Genomic DNA, 20,406 nt, shown 5'->3' on the forward strand with positions numbered 1-20,406 from the left:
ACATTATGTGTGACAGTTCCAGGTGGAGCAACGGCTCCCGGATAAGGGCACAAGCTAATTGCAATCCCCCTATACGGGGCCCGCACATAACCCTCAGATCTTCTCAGGACTTCCCTGACCATTTGACCATTCCTGAAGACCATTTGAACAGAGTCAGAGGGGTTTATACCCTCGCCAGCCAATCTAACACACCCCACCATAGCTTCCCTGGCCACAAAGGGACAATTCCCAACAGTACGAAGCCAGTGGAGACATTTGTTAGAGAGGGCATCCCTTGGTTCTCGCCTGCCCAAAGGCAGCTTAGGTACCCCATGCAGGAAAACAGTAGCAGTTCTTTGCCCCCCATATATAGGACTCTTGGAGCTGCGCACCCTTGAACAGAAGCCACATACTCCAATCCCTCCCTCCCTAGTAGGATTGGTTGTCGGGGAGCTTGGGGGACTCTCCCCCAGCACAGTTGGTTCGGTGCACCCAGTGGGGTGGCCCCTCTCAGCGTTGGGGTGCATCAGCTGGTCATCCTCATTAATGCGTTGGCTGTCCTTTTGCAGGGTGCAGTATTTAAAGGTTGCTGTGGGGGGTTGGGTCCCTTACCAACAGGAGGCATGCTGGAAGACTCCCCCCAGCGGGTCCGCTCCACCCTTCCCCTCCCCACTCATTCCCCAGGCATCAATCAGTACCAAAAGCAGTTTTTTAATGACTGCAATTTCAGAGAGCACTTGTGCGCAGGAGCAACATCCAACAGTATGCACCTCCTTGTGTGGTGGAGCAGAGGAGGAATGGCTGCCGTGGGTGATGGACTTGAAGGCCCTGAAGGGGGTTAGATGAAGAAAGGAGCTGGACCCTGAGATCGTTGCTAGTAGGTTCTCACTTCATGAGCTACAAATGGGACTGGGCGGGAGGTTATCTTCGATTACTCCAATAGTTTCAGTGTCCATTAGATCCAGAGTGGTAGCAATAGTGACTGGGGGTAAACAGTTGGAAGTAGGACCCGATGTAGATAGGAGAACAGGGGGCAGATATAAGCTTACAAGGGGCAAGCTGTATTGGGAGGTGACAGAAGCAGCAGGTGCCAGGGATGCGAGAGGGAGGACTAACACATCACAGACCCCTACTATGCCTGTGCCAGAGGCATTGGCCAGAGGCAAGGCTTCTGGATTCCCAGTAGCGGTGGGCAAAGATTCTTAACAGGCGGTGTTTTCGAATTTCTGGCTTGGAAGGCTTCCTTTGCAACTCTGCATTGGGAGGTTAGCCAGATTACTGAAAGGTCACCCCCCCGCATTTGGTTCCTGGGGTAGGTGCTTTCACACCCTCCACGGTAGGGATAGGCCCTCGGTATGCAGGGTCAGTATCAGAGCATGAGGAGGCTGAGGTATGGGACTTTGCTTTGGGCTTAGTTTTAGATGTTACACCCAGTTGACTTCTTCTCTTGACAACCAGGAGCTTTCGTGCTAGGGTATGCTTGGGGGCTTTGGAGAAAGACTCGGAGGACTTGGAGCAGAACGTGGGCGGGGTAGATGGCGTGGTAGGTGACAAAGTGCCGGCCGGTTTCCTGGCCAGTTTCCTTGGCGCGGCTTGGCCCCTAAAGGACCTCAGGGACTTTAGTAGGGACATAGCGGAGCCCCCCGGAGCTGATCAGGAGAACTGAGCTGAAATGCCGAGTTTGAGCCCCAACAGGTTTCACGAGTTCTACACCATTAGGGAAATAGTCACAAACAGTCCCAGGTGCAAAACACTTGTCTGCACTTACTTTTTCTTGATGCCCCCGTCCGATAGCCAACACAGGAAGTGCCTCCCTCCACGGACGCCAAACACCAGCGGTGCCAAACACCGCGCCCTTGCCCCGAAGCGGGCTTCACCGCTGCGGGGCTTGTGGCGGCGTGATAAGTCCAGGGAGAGTGGCCTCCAAACAGGAAATGGAACGTCCCTCCAGGGACCAGCGGTGCCAAACACTGCGCCCTTGCCCCGCCGCAGGCTTCACCGCTGCGGGGCTTGTGGTGGCGTGATAAGTCCAGGGGGCGTGGCCTCCAAACAGGAAATGGAACGTCCCTCCAGGGACCAGCGGTGCCAAACGCTGTGCCCTTGCCCCGCCGCGGGCTTCACCGTTGCGGGGCTTGTGGCGGCGTGATAAGTCCAGGGGGCGTGGCCTCCAAACAGGAAATGGAACGTCCCACCAGGGACCAGCGGCGCCAAACACCACGCCCTTGCCCCGGAAGGAATTACAACAGCATATTATTTCAAACTATCACGATTCACTGATAGAAAGGCATCCTGGGATCGCCAAAACCCTAGCTAAGGTGAAAGAGAACTTTTGGTGACCTACCTGGTGTAAGGACATCATTCAGTATATTCAGCCCTGCGGTGTCTGCGCACAAAATAAATCACAGAAACAAAAACCTCCTGGTCTCCTACAACCATTGGACATTCCTCCAGTTCCATGGCCACTCTTTCCTTTGACTTCATCATTGATCTACCTCCAAGCCAAGGGTTCAACACCATCCTTGTAGTTGTGGACTTATTCTCGAAGATGGCCCATTTTATTCCTCTCAAAGGCCTCCCAGACGCAGCCACTTTAGCAAAAGTGTTCCTGGAGGGTGTGGTTAAGCTACATGGCATCTCTTCGGTTCTGGTCTCTGATCGAGGCAGCCAGTTTGTTTCAAACTTCTGGAAAAAATGTTGTGCAATGGTGCAAATCGACGTTCGGCTATCTACCAGTCACCATCCCCAAATGGACGGCCAAACCGAGAGAACCAATCAGACACTCGAGCAATATTTACGATTACAATATGCACCACGAACAAAGGAATTGGAAAGACCTACTATGGATAGCCGAATATGCATATAACAATTCTTTGCATTCAAGCACGGGACAAACGCCCTTCTATACCCTTTATGGCAGACATCCACGTACCTCTGAACTAGACATTCCAGCCAGCTTGGAAATGCCAGCGGTAAAGACTCTACACACCACCATTACTCAGACTTTCAAAAGGGCAAAGGAACACCTTATTCATGCCAAAGAAAAACAAAAGAGATTTGCCGACCAACACTGGAAAAAGGCCCCTGATTATCAAGTAGGAGACAAAGTTTGGTTACCCAACAAGGGAACCCGGAGCTTTCATCCCAGATTCCTAGGACCCTATACCATTAAGGCAATTATCAACCCAGCAGCCGTGAAACTGGATTTACCACCTAATTTACATATCCACCCAGTATTCCATGTGTCCCTCCTGAAACCAATGCAACCCGGCACACGGATTGGGACACCACCTAAGCCCATACTTGTTGACGGAGAACCAGAATTCAAAGTCACAGATATCTTGGACTCTAAATACTCTAGGACCAAGCTATATCATCTTGTTGATTGGAAAGGATTTGGACCACAAGATAGATCCTAGGAGCCCAGTGAGAATATCCATGCACCACGTCTAATCAGGAAATTCCATCAGAACTTCCCAACCAAACCTGGGACAGACAGAAGGAACACCATGGGAGGGGCCTTAGGGGGGAGTGCTGTCACGACCCTCGCCCAAAATCCCATCTGGCAAACCCATTGGCCAGGTGGAGTCAGGACTCGGGCCTCTAGAGCCTGGCATCCTCTTCAAAAGCCCTCATGGGGCCAGTCCTGGCGCCTATGGCGCAGGTTCATACACCATGAAAAACAATGTGCTTGGGAACTACTTTATTGTATTGTCAGCCAACATGGAGGCATCCACATAGCTTGGTTCCTAAGAACCAAGCTATGCGGTCTAGTGTTTTGGGTGTGGTAGCCTAGGGACTACTTTACCTGGACTATTTTGTTGGGGCTATTTAAACCACACCCGAGCAAGACAACACGCTTCGCGTTACTTTGCAGCTTGCAACGTGACACTCATTGTGTCCAGCTATTCCCTCAAACCTCGGAGAAGCAGAACCTGCAAGGAGACAAAAGGAACATCATTAGCAGCAGCATCTTACCTGCAGTCTTCATCTTTAAACACTCGCAGCTACTCAGAACAGCTTCCTCGAATCTGCAGGCCTCCCTGACAGAACGACCTGAAAGAGGAAGATAGAGGCAACATTAAAGAAAGCAGTAGAGACATTTACAAATTACGAACTGCTCAAAAGGCTTACCTGGCTGGTCGCCTCTCGGCTGGCACCACTCCAGACATTCCACTCGCGCTGAAGAACAGCGCGGCCTACAAGGAAGGAAAACACAGGTTAGCAAAGGCAATAATTTGCATCGCTGCGCATAGCGCTTACTTACCCCATCATAGCGCTCTTAATGCGGCATCATTTACCAGCGGGACTCAACCAAGCCAGTCGCAGCGCTGAAGCTCTGCATACCTCAGGGAGAAAAAAGAGACATTTTAAACAAAGAAAGGCATGCAGGATAGCAACAAAACTAAAGAACATCAATAAGACCTACCTGAACAATGTCAAACGGGCCGGCGTCAGTGAAGTAACTGGACCGACTCGGCCATGAAATACAACGCGCCCCTGCAAAGAAGGCAGGGTCGGAGAGCACGTCTAATTCTACCACAAGGTGAGGAGAGGGCGTCAGAGGGACTGAAATCATACGGGGGTGGAGGGAGGATACTTACCCCAGTCGGTCAGTCTTGAACACAGTCATCCTGTATTTTCAGGCAGAACCTTCCCTGCAGACCACATCAGGGCAAAGCTGAGAAGCATAACAGCGAGTAACCCGGCTGGGTGGCGTCCCTGTGGATACCAGATGAGCGTAACACCAGGAGGACCTGATGCGGGCCCCGCCAACGAGGTGCAAGGCAAGAAGATCGCTCGAATGTCTTCGTAACGACCCAGTCACCTGGCTGTATGCTGTGGCCGGGGCCCTCGTATTTTACAGGTAAAGCCTTTCGCACCTGGTGATAAATCAAATACAGATTTTTAGTTACCTGGCCACAATAATCAGAAAGAAGTACATTATCGACCTCGCGCAAAGAACGGGGCCTTGGGATATTCCAAATGTTAGCTGGCCTACCCAGGACCACATCAAAGGGAGAGAACCCAGTCTTAGTTTGAGGGGTTGTCCTCATGGACAATAATACGATCGGTAAGGCGTCCGGCTATTTTAGTTTGGTGCCGGCACACGTTTTAGCAAGCTTTTTTTTTATGATGCCGTTGTGTCTTTCTACTAGTCCAGTACTCTGTGCATGTCTGGCCGAATGGAATCGTTTATCGATCTGTAATCCCGCGCATATCTGCAGAATTACAGCAGCGATAAAATGTGGACCTTGTCCGACCAGATGACTCTTGGCAAACCAAATCTTGGAAAATATTCCTTTAGAATGGTCTTTGCTGTGGTCATGGCTGTGGCATCTTTGACGGGAAAGGCTTCAACCCATTTGCTAAAGGCACAGATGACAACTAATACGTATTTGAAGTTATAACAACGCTCCATTTCAATAAAATCAAAATGAATCACCTCAAAGGGGACAGAAGGTGGACCAAAACTACCCCTAGGAGTTGATGTGCCCTTTCCCACATTGTGCTGTAAACAAATCATACACCCCTGAACGAGTGTTCAGCTACCTTAGGGATTTTGTCACTTACCCACACATTTTGCAACATTTTAGTGACCTTACGAGCACAAATATGAGTAGGACCATGAGCCATAACAACCATCATCATAGCATACACGTCAGGCAATAGCCATTTCCCTTCAACTTTGTCCACCCAACACCCATCATCATCCAATTTTCCCAAGCCCTCAGCCCATTTCTTAGATTCTTCTAAAGTGGCATCAGCTTGAATATTCTTTACGGAGTCAATACCCTCATCCAAAGTACAGGCATTTGTGGCTTCCCTTGAAGTATACATTTCTGAAGAGAGATCAGTGGTAGTCTGTTTGGCTACCTGGTCAGCGAAAGCATTCCCTTTTCCTACATTGTCTATGATTCTCAGATGCGCTGCGCATTTTATAATAGCTAGCTGAGTAGGGAGTGCAAGTGCTGAGAGTAATCGTACTATCAAGGAGCCATGTTGGATTTTAGTGCCATATGAGGTCAAGAACCCTGTTTCTGCCCAAAGTCTGCCGAAGTTGTGAGCCCGCCCAAAGGCATACATACTGTCAGTATATATTTTTACTGTAAGCCCTTCGGAAAGTTCACAAGCTCGAATCAATCCCATAATCTCTGCGGCCTGTGCGGAGTTATGCGTGATTCTTTTGGTCTCCACGACCGTGCTCAATGTGGTGATTGCATAAGCAGCTGTGGATGTACCATCCGGGAGTTTGAAACAGGAGCCGTCACAAAACAGCTCCCCAAGTGGATTGTTCAAAGGAGTGTCTTTTAGATCGATTCTGCCTTTGGTCTCTTGTTCTGTAGTATAAAGGCAGTCATGTGACTCTTCGTCACTGCAAGCAGTACCTTGCGGGAAAGGAAGAAATTCAGCCAGATTAAGAACACAACACCTCTTAATTTGGATATGCAGTGCAAACAGGATCAATTTGTATCTCGTTAATCGTGTGGAGGTGAGGTGTTGCGTTTGTGTTCTGTTTAATAGAACATCTACAGAGTGAGGTACCATCAGGGTTAGAGCATTGCCTAGGACCATTCCCTCACTCTGTTTAACGGACGCAGCAGCGACAGCTCTCAAACATCTTGGCAAAGCGCATGCAACAGGATCAAGGGCGGAAGAAAAGTAGCTGCACGGCCTATTCTTCCCTCCATGTTCCTGCGTGAATAAAGCACATCCATCACATTCATGCACATACAACACAAAGGCCTTTTCATAGTTTGGTGTGCCCAAAACTGGTGCCAAGCACCATGCAGTCTTGAGCAGATCAAATGATTGCTGGTGTTCCAAGTTCCATGGCAGTGCGAAGATGGCAGTGGCGAAGAAATGCCCTTCTTCGTCAAAGCCAACATCAGTTTAATCACTAAGGAGAAATTCGGGATCCACTGCCTACAGTAAGAAGCCATTCCTATCAAGGCTCTGACTTCCTTCTGTGTATTTGGGACAGACATGCTAGAAATGCTTTTTATCCATTCAGGCGTCAACCTTCTTCCCTCCTTTGACAGGAGATAGCCTACATAGGTGACCTCCTGTCGACAATATTGAAATTTTTTAAGCGAAGCTTTGTGTCCGTGTTGTGCTATGTGAATAAGCAACAACACAGTGCCCTTCTTACAAGCGCTCTCTGAGTCAGCAGCTAAAAGCAGGTCATCGACATATTGAAGCAGTGTGCAAGTAGAGGGCAACACAAGGGTATTGAGCTGCTCTTTCAAAGCCCTACTATAGATACTAGGACTTTCCATATAACCTTGTGGTGCACGGGTGAAGGTAAACGAGCGTCCCCCTAAGGTGAACGCAAACAAATATCTACTGTCCTTATATATAGGGACTCTAAGGAAGGCGTTCTTTAGATCCACAACACTAAAGTGAGTAGCTGAAGCTGGAATCATAGTCAATATCGTTGTCACATCAGGCACAATGGGAAATTGTGGAGCAACGATCTTATTGATGGCACGTAGATCAATAATAAAAACGAAAGGGAATCGCATTATCGCCTTTTTTGTACACGGGCAAAATCGGACTATTGCACAAACTACCTGCAATTTCTTCAATCACCCCTCGATGCACAAAATCGGAGACGATGCATTTCAAAGCTTGCCCACCATCGACCGAGATCTTATACTGGGGAATACGTGGCAACTTTACTCCATGCTTCAGAATAATCTTAATGGGCTCAATTTGCAAAACACTGACATCATTGTCATCGATTGCCCACAAACACTCCGGAACATTACCAAATTCCGGCGGCAAAGGTCTGGTTAAGAATTGGGAGACAGAAAATTGCTGTGGTGAAATCGTCAAACGCACTCCATCAGAAGAACAATGAATTACTGCATTTAATTCCTTCAACAGATTCAAGCCCAACAAATTCTCCCCACAATCCGTGGTCAAAAGGAATGGACAGTGGTCCGTAAATGGACCCAAAGTAATAGGTACCGGCGAGGAAACCGGACAGACGACTGGTGTGCCAGAAAACCCTACAGAAACATTAGTTTGCCCTGACAGTAGAATGTTTGGAACCCACGAATGGTCAATGGAACACTTCTGTGCCCCTGTATCTATCAAAAATAGATGTTTCCTATTTCCCACTATCATTTCAACGTAGGGACCTTTCTGATTAACGGGAATAGGCGTTGGTTCCAAACCCTGCTTTGGGCACTCCTAGCGAAACAGAATGTCATCGAAAGGAAGTTCTCCAGAGAGGTAAGCGGCAGAAGGATGGTCAAAAATGTTTCTATTATCCACACTTGATGCCTGATTGTCCTGCGAAAAAGGTTGCTGTGAATCTTGTGTAAACTGACCTCTACCAGGACCACCTAACCCTGGGCGGCCTCTGGGTCGTCTACCCATATTCCCAAATGTGTTATTTGACCTTTGCTGGAGGATCGGGCATTGTGCATGCCAATGACCCTCTTGTCTGCAATAAGCACACTGGTTAATGTTTACCGGACCCAATGGCGCATTTCCTTGTGGAACATACTGACCTCTAAATTGCGAAGTACCCCCTCTAGGGCCTCTAACAATTTGTTGCAATAGTACTTTTGTCTTTAAGTCACCTGTTCTCTTTTCAACTCTTTCCTTTTCATTATTGACACGATTCTCATAGTACTGATCCATGTGCAGTACTTCTGACTGAGACTTCGCTTGCCAAGCGCTCTCGGAGGACATGATTTGTGACTGGATGTCAGGCAGCAATCCACACACAAATTTGTCCACGAATAACCTTTTCACAGAGTCTGTGCTTAAGTCTTGCTCACTGTAATCTGAAAATACTTGTTTGAACCGGTTGAAGAACTCGGTAGCACCCTCAGATTTCCCTTGGACACAGGCTGTAAACTTGTCCCAAATAATCCTACTTTCAGGAATTATAGTCTTCAATTTTGTAACTATTCTATCAGGCAAGGTTAGTATTACCTGTGGTGGTCTCTCACCAGCTGCTCTTTCTCTGTCGAGTCTAGTCATAGTATCCCATGAATCTCCTAACCCTGCTACATCATCCACAGTCCTAATCTGTTTCCATAAATCAACAGGCAGGAGTACGGGAAACAACAGATCAATATCACTTAAGGTGAATACTGAGGATTGTAAGACAGACTCTATTTCTTTGTAGAAGCCTATGGGATTCTTCCTAATATTCGGAATAGATTGTTTGATGGTGTTCACTTCCTGCCTCGAAAATGGGACGTGAACGAACTGCGACACATAGTGTGCTGGAATATCGCGAGCAGGTGTACCTGCTGCAGCATCAGCAGGACTCTCAACTTTTGGAACAAATGTCGGAGGAACCTCTCTCATAGGCAACTGAGAAGTAGGCAACTCCGAATGCTTACTAAGCAACAGAGCTAAATCAAGCGCTAAAGCAGCTGAAGAAGTGTCAAACGAAAAAGCTCTCTTATACATACTCAATAACTCTGCGGGACAACAAATCTTTCTTTTTACGCACTCATCCTGTAGGTACTCTACCATTACCTGTATCACTTTCCTCTGCATTTCTAGTGTATACTGAATATAAGTGTCATACACTTCAACGGGAGTTATCGATGTATCTGAGATCCACCTAATCGCAACTTTCGTACAAATTCATGTCTCCTCATTTATCGACTTTTGACAAGGAGAAAACCGTTTCTGTACGAACATAACATCCAAGCTATCGCCATCTACATCTTCATTCTTTAGGCCTTCCAATTCCCTTCTATACCCAAAAACCCTCTCAACATGCTCTTGTACCTTCTCCGCAGTATCTCTAGAAAATGCTACAGAATTCAGATCCCTTAACCCTTGTGGGAGATCTGTATCACTTAGTCTGTTCCACATTACACATAAATGAATTTCTAATCCCTCAATAAAAAAAGTTTTTCTCAGGAAAATTGTCTAAATTATGAAGTGCGGCAAGAATATCAGCTTGGTCACCCTTCTCCATGCAACGCTTAGCCCACGCAGTTAACTCATGCTTTTTCTCTGAAGATACAGTATTACGAGTTACAACCCTTGAACCCGCTCCCTGATCTACTACAAGCGGTGTAGAACCACTTAGAAGAGGGAGAGTAGGCAAATTTCTAACATCTGGAAAAAAAGGTACTATCGTTGGCGCGGCAGGCACGCCTACCGGACCCGTAGCAGCAAGCAAAGGTGGAGGAGCAAGTGGAGGAGCAACGACAAGAGGAGGAACAACAGGATGAAGAAGAGGAACATTAAGGGGAGCAATAGGAGGAGCAGGAGTAGCAACAGGGGGAGGAATAACAGCAGGAAGAGGAACATACAGAGGTGGCGCAGTGGCACCAGGCCTTCATTCATTTAAAAGTTTATCGATAAGTTCATCGGATACATGAAAGTCTTTAGAAGGACACATTTTCTGGATACCAAGTGAAAAATCCCTATCCATATTCCTAACTGACTCAGATTGTTTACTCTGGTCATATAACAATGCTTTCTCGGCGTTCATCATATGACGGCGCGCGTGCTTTTCTCTACTCTTAAGGTGTTGTATAGCTTCTTTCTTCCGATTTTGTAATACATCGAATGCTGAAGGTCTAGCCTTTTTTTTCAATAATATGGATTCTAAGTATTCAATACGAGGAATTTCAAACCTACCATTGATTGGCCACTGAAGTTCAGAAGCATGTCTAGTTTGTCTGTGCCAAATATCGTTAAATACTATACTACCAATGCCGTGCTTACAGTACATAGTACACGCCGGCGACCCCTCCATTGGTGCAGGTCGGCCAAATTCCAAAGATTGTCTGTCATTGTGGAATAACGCCCTGAAACAGGTAGACAATTTCCCAGGCATATCAGAATACTGGTGTTACCTGGTCAATAATTGCACTTGCAAGTGTAATACGCCAAAACAAATTATCCGGATGCTTAAGAATCGGGTCACGACTCAACAGATCAAATCCCAAGGAGGTCAGATCAGAATACACATTTTCTAACTAAGGTCCCTCGTGGTTGGTGATTTCGGCAAATCTGCCCGCCTCAATATATGGACCCTCGTCAAGATGCCGACACGGACCGCGGGCTCACCGTCCAGGGATCGTGTCGTGCAGCGCTGCTGAGGTGTTGCATCTCATCCAAGAAAGGGGCCCCCTTTTACACCGTCCGGTCCCAGTCCGATAGCCGTGCCAACCTTCAACGAGCTGGCATCAATCTTGAGGGTCCCTATTCGGGCGCCATCTGTAAAAGCAAAAGAGAAATATCGAGGCCGAGTACCACAAAAGGAAATACACCAATCACAGGCTTCTAAAGATTCTCAGATCTTTATTCAAATAACTGTACAGTTTACAAAGAAACAAAGTATCAGATAGCTATCTGGCCCTCAGTACATCACAACGAATACCAGCCCTTTCGGTGTGAGAAGTGAGAGGTACTGGACATCTAAACATTTGCGTCTTTTATACAGTTTTCAATCGCAATGTCCAGCCCCTCTGCAGGTTAATTATTCTCGGTCTAGGGTTCGTGCCGAGTTCGTCCCTAGTTAGTCCAACTATATGCATTTGGATTACTTCTAGTTTGCATAACAACAAGTCACAATGGCAACAGTGTATCTTCGAATTTGACATTTAAGCCTTAGTACACGTCTTATACAATGTAGTTCAACAAGTGTTCACATTCAGTATTTAAACCACATCGTATTCAATGTATGTCCGTGGATTGGATTTGTTGGCGCTTGTAATCCTTGATCTATAGGTCAAACATAGGGCAAGGTCCCATTACACGGTCCTAACATTTAGCCTATGGGCAGTTCAGGCATTAACTTATGTAAAGGTCAGAACAGCTAAGGTTACGAACAGAAGAACACTGTCCACCATTTTAGAACACAGAGTGACTTTGAAACAAAAATCAAAATGGCGGATGTTCCCAAAATGGTTGCTAGGTCGATCTAAGGTCGGAACCTTGCAACGTGGATTTCTTCGTAGAGCGACTGGGTTTAGGCCAATATATACAATATAGGAGGCATAATATGATATTCCGTTTAACACCATAACTCGCGCCACCACCGTGCACTGCTAAGACTAACCCAGGACATCAAAGATGACATCACAAATGTCTTTGATGACATGACGGATGACATCACATATCTGGGCCACTTGTTTTTGTTCCTTGACATATATAGGCCAGGTGGTTTTGTTCACTGGCAGTCAGAATAATACATTTAAAAAGGTGGTATATATCTAGATGTTAACCTTGTCATATGTTCTTTAAGTACTTTCCTTAGGGTTTGGTCTCAGCTCATGGTGCACATACATGGGGAAATGAGCAGGCTTCAAACACACAATTCATTTGTATACATGAAGATAAACTTTAATGTCATTAATATTTCCTGATGATGCAGTTTCTTTCTTCCTTACTTTAGTTTCCCTCTATGTGCCTCTGATTTGTATGCATTGTGGTGCTTCATATGTATTGTTTGTTCCAGCACAAGTGCTGGAAGTGCTTGTAAGTTTTGAATTGTTAGCTAGTTATTACATGTTTAACATTACTCAAAACTCTGATAAGGGAGCATTCATTATTGTACTATCCAAAATTACAATATTATAAATAGTGTACTTCTATGGTGCATCCTGCAGTCATTGCCTATGTTTATATATGATTAGGTTTCTGTATTAAGAACAACACTCCAATACAATGATATTAGATGAGTACATTCTTTAATAGATTAAGTAGTTCATGATAGGTCTCCCGATCACTCCTGACATCTTGTTATCAACAATATAAACACAACTCCTTGTAGAGACTATTCATCCAAATGTATTTCATGTGTGATGTCATCAGTGATGTCATCAATGGCATTTGTGATGTCATCTTTGTCCTGGGTTTTAGTCTTAGCAGTGCACGGTGGTGGTGCGAGTTATGGTTGCTTAGCTTACCATAACTGGTGTATTTCAGGAGGTTTTCGGTTTTACTTTGAACCATAACGTCCGTTTAACAATGTTTTTTCTTTTAATGTCATAGGTTTTTATTAGTCCAACTTAACCATAACATCTCATTAACAAAGTTTTTTCAGTGAATACATATATATATATTTTCGTTTAAATTGCGGTCACAAGGGAGTCCCCAGGGGTTGCAACTGTGGCCCCAGGGTTCGCAGTTGCAACCCCTGGTGACCCCTAAATGATGTCCTGGCCCCCAGGGTCTGTATCAAAAGGCGATGGCCGTGCCCTGGCCACCTGAGAGGGGGATCCCCGGGGACTAGCGGGTGAGACACCTTCTGGTTTCTCACAGAACCACCTGCCTTCTCATTATCTATTGTGTCTGCTCTCCCACATTCAAAGAAGAGCCTTTATTCATTTTACAGCCAGTGCACTCTTTCAAAAGGTCTTTGACCCTGGCAAAATTTTCACTCTGGCCAGGGTGTCAACTTACTCTTTTGCAGCTGTTCCTAGACTATACAATATACTAAAACGTTTTCTGTAACCACAAGTGAGCAGCTGAATCAATACATAGGCATTCACTCAAATTGCAAGCTCAGGATATCCAAAGCAAGATGTATTAGCAGTATTTTGTTTCACAGAACCTATGTCAGAACCAACTTCTAAAGCTACAATATTCAATACACAGCTCACACTTCTTCCTCGGTTTAATTCATGCAACCTCCCTAATTCAAGAATACGGATATGCCTGGCTCACGCAAGTTTTGTTTACACAGTTTCAGTTCAAGACAGCCTTGTATTATTTGTGCCTTTATGTCATCGTTCTCACTTGTGAGGGTGCACGCGGATGCCAGTTGGCAAAATGCATGCGCCTAATGCCTTATCTGTGGGTTTATTTGAGGACATCTCTGAGTAGGAATCTTTCATTATCTTTATTGACCATAGGACTGAAATAATTCTGAAGGGCTGTCTTGGCAACTTGGTAGGAGTCGTCAGTGGGTGTGTTTTTGAATATACAGTGAACTGGGCCAGCCATGTAAAGGTGTGTAGATTTGTGTGCACTGTCATCATCTTCCCTTGTGGCTAGGAAATATCTCTAGGCATTCAACCCATTGCGCACACTTGGGACCTGGGCTGGAAGGGGTATCGATGACATCACATTCTGTTAGTGGCGATAGTGTGCCATGTTGGCGCACCTCTGTTACAGGGCTTTGTAGTGCGCCAGAACCATCAGCCATGATATTGGGATATATGTAGACTGAGGCCCTGGCTGCGTGATACTACTACAATCTCGTTTGGTCTGCTTGGGTGCATGCTTGTCTGTGGGGGACTTTGCTGTGTCTCCTACGAACAGAGTGTGTGCAGACGGGGTCAGGCCCACCAGCTATGATGGGTGCACCACCTGCCATGCCACAAAGTCAATGTATCATGTCGATAAACCGGAGGAATGCAGAGCAAGCTGCGTCTGTTGCAGGGTGACACCGGGGAAGGGTAGTTGATAAGCGAGCGTGAGCATGACAGCAGCCCACTGCTTCGTCGAAAGTTGTGTGGTGTTTAGACAAACGCGTCATGGAACTTCACCGGCATTGAGAAGGTGGGGACCAGCAGTAAATTAGAGTTGATATACAGTTCTATTTAGTCATGTTGGTCTCCACATGGACTGCCAGCTTCGCACCCTGTATCCTCCCATTTATTTACTGTGAGTTGTGACGCACAGCGTTCCCTTGGTCTAAGAGGGACTACTCTCAAATATAGCAAATATACAACAGGGTAAACTTCACTCTAACTTTGTTGCGCTAAACTCACAATTCAAGTGTTTGTGGCCAGGTCCCAGTGCACAACTGCCCTTATACACAGGGCCTATAGGGAACTCTGGAGATTTCCTGGTAGGCCTCTGCCCCCCCCCCCCACCCCCGCCCCCCGGGGGCCGGGCCTCTTTTGTGTAGGAACCTATTTCATTTCCACATTTTATCATAGGAAAATGGGTGGGCTTGCTGAAAATCTCTAATATAGGGCCACTTTGAAAATTATTTCCAGGGCCTCTTTTGGTTCCCTGTCCACTGCTTATACATATTTCCCCGTGAGGTGCAGTTTAGTGCACGCATGCATGATACCGGAAATGTTCCCAAGTGGGATTTGTAAACATGCTGCGCCCACCCTTAAAAGTCTTTGCAAAAAGGACTCGTCCTTGGCACTTAAGGGGTTAATACAAGAGTGCACTTTTTATTTCCATAGGAAAGACTCTTTGGAAAATTGGAGTTTCTCTAAATAATGAATGCCCGATTAAGCCAATCTAATAGAAGGTGGCACTGGGCACCAAGTTACTTGTCAAGCGGCACCCTTTTAGCACAGACCCTGTTCTTTCAAATAGAGCAGCAGATCGATTAACCACGCCATGCACACTTCCTTAAAATACAGGGCACAGTAGAGGGCACCCCATAAAGACAGTCGCTCTTATCAATACAAGCAGATTCGATATGTAGTACACACCAAGGGTTTCTCGAGTCGCATGCAATGACGACGCACCTTCTGTTAGGGCAATGGAGGCCTCTTTCTGTTGAAGGGATGGGTCGACCCAACCAATATTCCGAGCTGTTATTCGCAGAAAATAAAACGCCATAGCGCCACTGCCGTTTCTGCAACATGTAGGCAGACTGGCGATTACAATGGCTGAACCTATTCAAAATTATGTGAATACATAAATTATGTGATTAATTACATTGGTGCAGCTAGTCCGGATATATTTCTAACCGTGCCATGCCAGTTTATACTCGCAAAGCAAACAGGAGCATGTTCTTATGTGATCATTTTGGCATCTACAGGTGCAGCTTGCATGGACATGTGTGGGCACAGCCAGCATGAGTTTGTTTTCTTCTGTTGGTATATATTCTGGGCAAAGTCATCATGAAAATGAGTTGGTGACTGGCATCTGTTGGATCGTTGCATGCGTTACCCTACAACACCAAATATAAACTGTGTAGCTTTTGAGCCAATTTTTCATATAAAGTTTTCAGCAAAATGCACCATTTTCACTCAATATGTTTAAAATGTTCCTGACAGGAGACCCCTAATGAACCCCCTTTGGTTGGTTTGTGCGTCCTCCAGACGCTTGGTCACTTACACACTTTCCTGGAATTGATTTACCGGACCCCCATTACCCCCTAACCCGATGCCAAGTTAAAAAAATGCCCAGCAGCCACTGCATTCCAATATTAGGCTGGTACAATCACAGGGCACTTAAGATAAAAGTAGGCCCTTGTAGAGATGAACATGTTTACTTGCTCCATAGGGAAGGATGGCCAGACATAATAGAGACATGAGAAAACGTTCAAGAGAGAATAAGGTTGTGTCAAAGGATCCTCATGTGCCAGAGATGCTGTTCCAGTGAAGCATGTAGTTATGCATGTGCCCATCATGGCAAGAGGCAAACTACAAGCTTTGCCGGATCAAATGAGTAAGGGGGCATGAGTGAGCCCTTGGAAGCTACAGAGTGAGAGTGGCTAAAAAAAGAGACGGGCGGGCAAAGTAAGACTGCATACACTCTTGCAGAGTCTCAAAAAAGCGAGACGCTACTTGTTACTGAAAACATCAGAGTTCGTGCTGATCCAGGGCAACGTAAACCACTTCAGCAAGTTGGATGTGAGAAATGCGCATCATGACGTCAGATGAGGGGTACTCCATATTCACTGTTCATGCTGTAAGACACATGAGCAGGGCATATCGTGTAAGTGGTGCTTTGAGTGTTTGGATTGGCACTGCCCTAAATGCGCGGGTCGTGATATGATATGATAGGTCTTTTATAACTCGCTTAAGAGCCAGAGGTTTCTAATCGCGGACCCGGCGATCGAACCTGTGGAGCTCTATGTTGTCTTGCTTCCAAGGCAAGCACGTTGCCCCTGAGCTATCCCCCCAGAGACAAAGGGAGGATAGCTGAAAGTAGAAACCCAATTGTTGGATTTGCAATGTCTGATTGGGAAAGTGTGTGTAACGTGCAGGGTTGGGTTGGCCCCTCAGCCTTTCGTCCCATCGCTGGGTCGAAATCGTCCCTGGACAGTGGGGGCCGGGTTCTGCCCATGCCTGGGCCGGTTTGGACAAATATAAAAAGATTTTTGAAAAAAAAGATTTTTGACAAAAATAATATAGATTTTTTTTTTAAATACCTGCAACGGAATAATTCATCAAAGAAAGGTAGCACATGTTACCTTGCTTTGATGATTTATTTGCGTGCATGATGTATGCATCATAATTTATGATGCATGTATCATTCACATGCTGCTGCAGCATGCAAGGTTGAGAGGCCGGGGCTGCTGCTGTTGTATTAGTGATAAATGTGTCTTAGTGATATTAAGGATAAACAACCCATTTTAGAATAGAATAAGCATCAATTTCGGACTATGTATTTTGCCTTTCGCAAGTTGCAGAAATAGCATGTTTTTTTTCTGCCATTGTCTCTGTTACGATCATCACAAGACATTCCATCTCAGTGTCCTCGGTCACTTATCCCTGTGCCCAAAATCTTTTGTACAGTTTACAAATGTTTGACCATAGCGCATCAAGTGGCCATTGATTTTATTGTGCCACAATGAATGCTTTGTTGGAATGTGTCTATCTTTCCCATCTCAATGGCATGCTGTTCAGGATGTTTGTTTGCATGTATGAGGTAACGAGTGCTCAGAGTATGTGATGTCCTGTGAGTGCGCTGCTTTCCCTATTTTGCCAACCTCTGAAGCCTGAAAATAGATGCATGCAGGCTTGACATGCAGCCAACTTTGCACCAGACCTGCATATGAACTTAACTGGTCTGCTGCTAAATCTCAGTTACCCGTTTAATGGTATCCACTACAGAATAATTTCTCATTTTACTATAGCGGATATGATAGCTCAGTGTGTTGAGCGCTTGCTGCTGCAATGTGTGTGTGATCTGCAGGTTCGGATACCAGCAAGGTCTTCTCAGCCTTTCATCCTTCTTAGGTTGATAAATGAGTACCAACACAGGCTGGGTGATATTGTATGCATATTTATTCTATAAAAAAAAGAGCTTAAGCGTAAGTGCTATACAATAATATTATCATTTGGCCTTGGACGTCTGCTTGTATTCACAGTAATTTCACAATATGGATCTATACACACTGATAATAATGATACATATGGTGATCCATTCTTGTATGAAATGTATATCACATTAGTGAAATCATAATCATATTTTTCGCACTGGACTGAGGAAGGATGCTATTTGATGCCACTTCCTGTTTTGTCAAGGGGTGAAAGGTCGTATTTCATCGCTTCCTGGGATGTGACTTTGAGGTGGGGTCAAATGACAGCACTTGCAGTGATGTCATCAGATGTCAAGGGTCGTGAGGCGAGGGGTGGGCCACTTTTTTGGGTATCAGGGCCTATTTCTTGTCCCAGTCCGACCCTGGTAGCGTGCTTGCCAAACCCTTTGTGCGACTCGAGAAAACTATGCCTTTGAGAATTGAAGGTTGGGTTTTGGAAATGAGTATTTTTATAATATTCAAAAGGATTTCCCTCGCTAAAAGATGATGAGGCAGCCTTTATTGCAACCTGGACCTAGGAAGGTAGGATTTTGATTAAGTTGCTGTTATGTTTTTCATTGTTTTGTGATTCTCTCACTATTTTACTTATAGTTCCAGTGTATCCTCTTCTTTATGTTATTTTTCCTTTCCTCCTGGATACTGGAAAAGCTGTTAGACTTATGCCTAGTTAGCAAGGTTGGTTTCTAATATAAAAACCTAACATTCATTTTAGCTACCGTGAACCTTTTGTTTGCTTTTTGTGCAGAAATACTAGCCAACGCGTACACTTTCTTCCCGTCACAGAAGAATCATGGCTAAGAGGGTGGCAGTGATCGGAGCTGGTGCCAGCGGGCTGGCGTGCATTAAGTGCTGCCTGGACGAGGGCCTGGAGCCCACTTGCTTCGAGAGAACCGATGACATTGGTGGACTTTGGAAGTTCAAAGTAAGTGGTCTTACCCAATTTACTTTATGGATGCTGTGTAAATCGCAACAACCTAGTTGCGAAAGTAATTATAATACTGTTAGTGTAACCCCTCGTATACATTCGGGGGTTAGCTAAGGTTCACTTTTCATGTATGCCATATGAAATAATAATAATAATAATAATAATTCAGCATTTATATAGCGCTACGAACCCTCAGGTATCTGAGCACTGCTTATTATTACCCACGGTGTGTGGTGCTCATAATATATGAAAAAAAATTAAAACGAAATCTTTCGCTTCCAATTTCATGCTGTGATATTAAAATATTCTTGGATTTGTAGCATGGGAGTGTGACTGGCAAGTGGTTTACGTTAATGTATGTAGGTTATGGACGGGTCCCCCCTCTTGGGATGGGGACATGGGTAGTTCCCGTTATGGAAAAGCATACAGGTTTTGCTAGGGGAGAGAGCGGGGATAGAGAGGGTGAGACGAGGGGAGCCCTTCATCCATAATTGGCGCCTTACCTGCCAGTTCTTTTTGCCAGGCCAGCACGGTTGGTTTTCGTGTTTTTACCTTGTACCCTACACAGGAGAGTCGCAGAGGGAGAGTACTGAAGGAATGAGCCTGCAGGTCCCTTTTTTTAAAATTTTCATGATTTTTATTGTTCAATATACAGATATAGTTACATGTGTTAGCACATTACAGACTTTGAGTATATCTGGTAACCATTCAGAATGAACAGAGATAACAATTTTTAAACAAGGAAGGATATTAACTGTATCCAAGATATATAAACATTGAATTTGTTTGATGTGTAAAGTTGAACAAGAATGGAGTAAGAATTGGAGTTAGTGCTAATTAAACCTGGATTAACATAATACATATCTGTAATGAGTAACTATTATGGAGATATGAGTAGAGAAGTGGGGAGACAAAACAGGGACACAGACAGCAAACATACCAGAAACAGAAGGGAGCAAGGTGAACGGGGGAAGATGGGTATAACAGATTATTTCATAAAACTGATTTTTCTATTGCTGTGATAATTAAAAACAAGCATTTGTATATAAATATAGTCATTCAGTTAGTAACGTAAGCATAGGAATGCATATTCAAGAGCCATGAGCAGTTGCATTGAAACAGTTGAGATAACATGTGAAATAGTACCATTTAGCGTTATATTTAGGAATTGTATTAAGATTTTTAGCCATGCACATTTCCAATTTGTGAGTTTGACATATAGCGTTCCACCATGCTTTGGTAGAGAGCGATCGAAAGTCTTTCCAGTTTGCTGTAATACATTTTAAGGCTATGCATATGAGTAGGTCGTATAATCTGGCAGAGTCCGGTAGAATATATGTTGTAGTGAAAACGGTACATCTACAGAGAAGATGCGCTGAATGCATTTCCAAATATCATACCAGAATTTGACCATCAATGGACATTCAAAGAACATATGCATATAAGTAGCAGGAGATAGGCCACATGACCAACATTTAGCGTCATAGTTTGGGTTGGCCTTTGCTAATTTAGCCGGAGTAATGAATGCTCTATGAATAAAGAA

At 45.1% G+C, this 20,406-nt stretch overlaps 1 protein-coding gene across 6 annotated transcripts in view; it reads left to right on the forward strand.

Annotated features, from left to right (window-relative positions):
- LOC138532704 (flavin-containing monooxygenase 5-like) overlaps positions 1-20,406 on the forward strand; it is a 338,239-nt gene that overhangs the window by 98,677 nt on the left and 219,156 nt on the right. For 3 of the 6 annotated variants that reach the window (XM_069641089.1, XM_069641092.1, XM_069641091.1), the window contains exon 3: positions 18,722-18,860. In XM_069641089.1, coding sequence (XP_069497190.1) covers positions 18,729-18,860 — 132 coding nt within the window. In that variant the 5' untranslated portion in view covers positions 18,722-18,728. Of the gene's footprint in view, positions 1-18,683; positions 18,861-20,406 lie in introns of all 6 variants that reach the window. The other 3 variants (XM_069641088.1, XM_069641086.1, XM_069641087.1) reach the window with 1 other exon arrangement.

The sequence above is a fragment of the Ambystoma mexicanum genome, chromosome 1q (genome assembly GCF_040938575.1).
Source record: "Ambystoma mexicanum isolate Mex_15411 chromosome 1q, UKY_AmexF1_1, whole genome shotgun sequence".
Lineage (NCBI taxonomy): Eukaryota > Metazoa > Chordata > Amphibia > Caudata > Ambystomatidae > Ambystoma > Ambystoma mexicanum.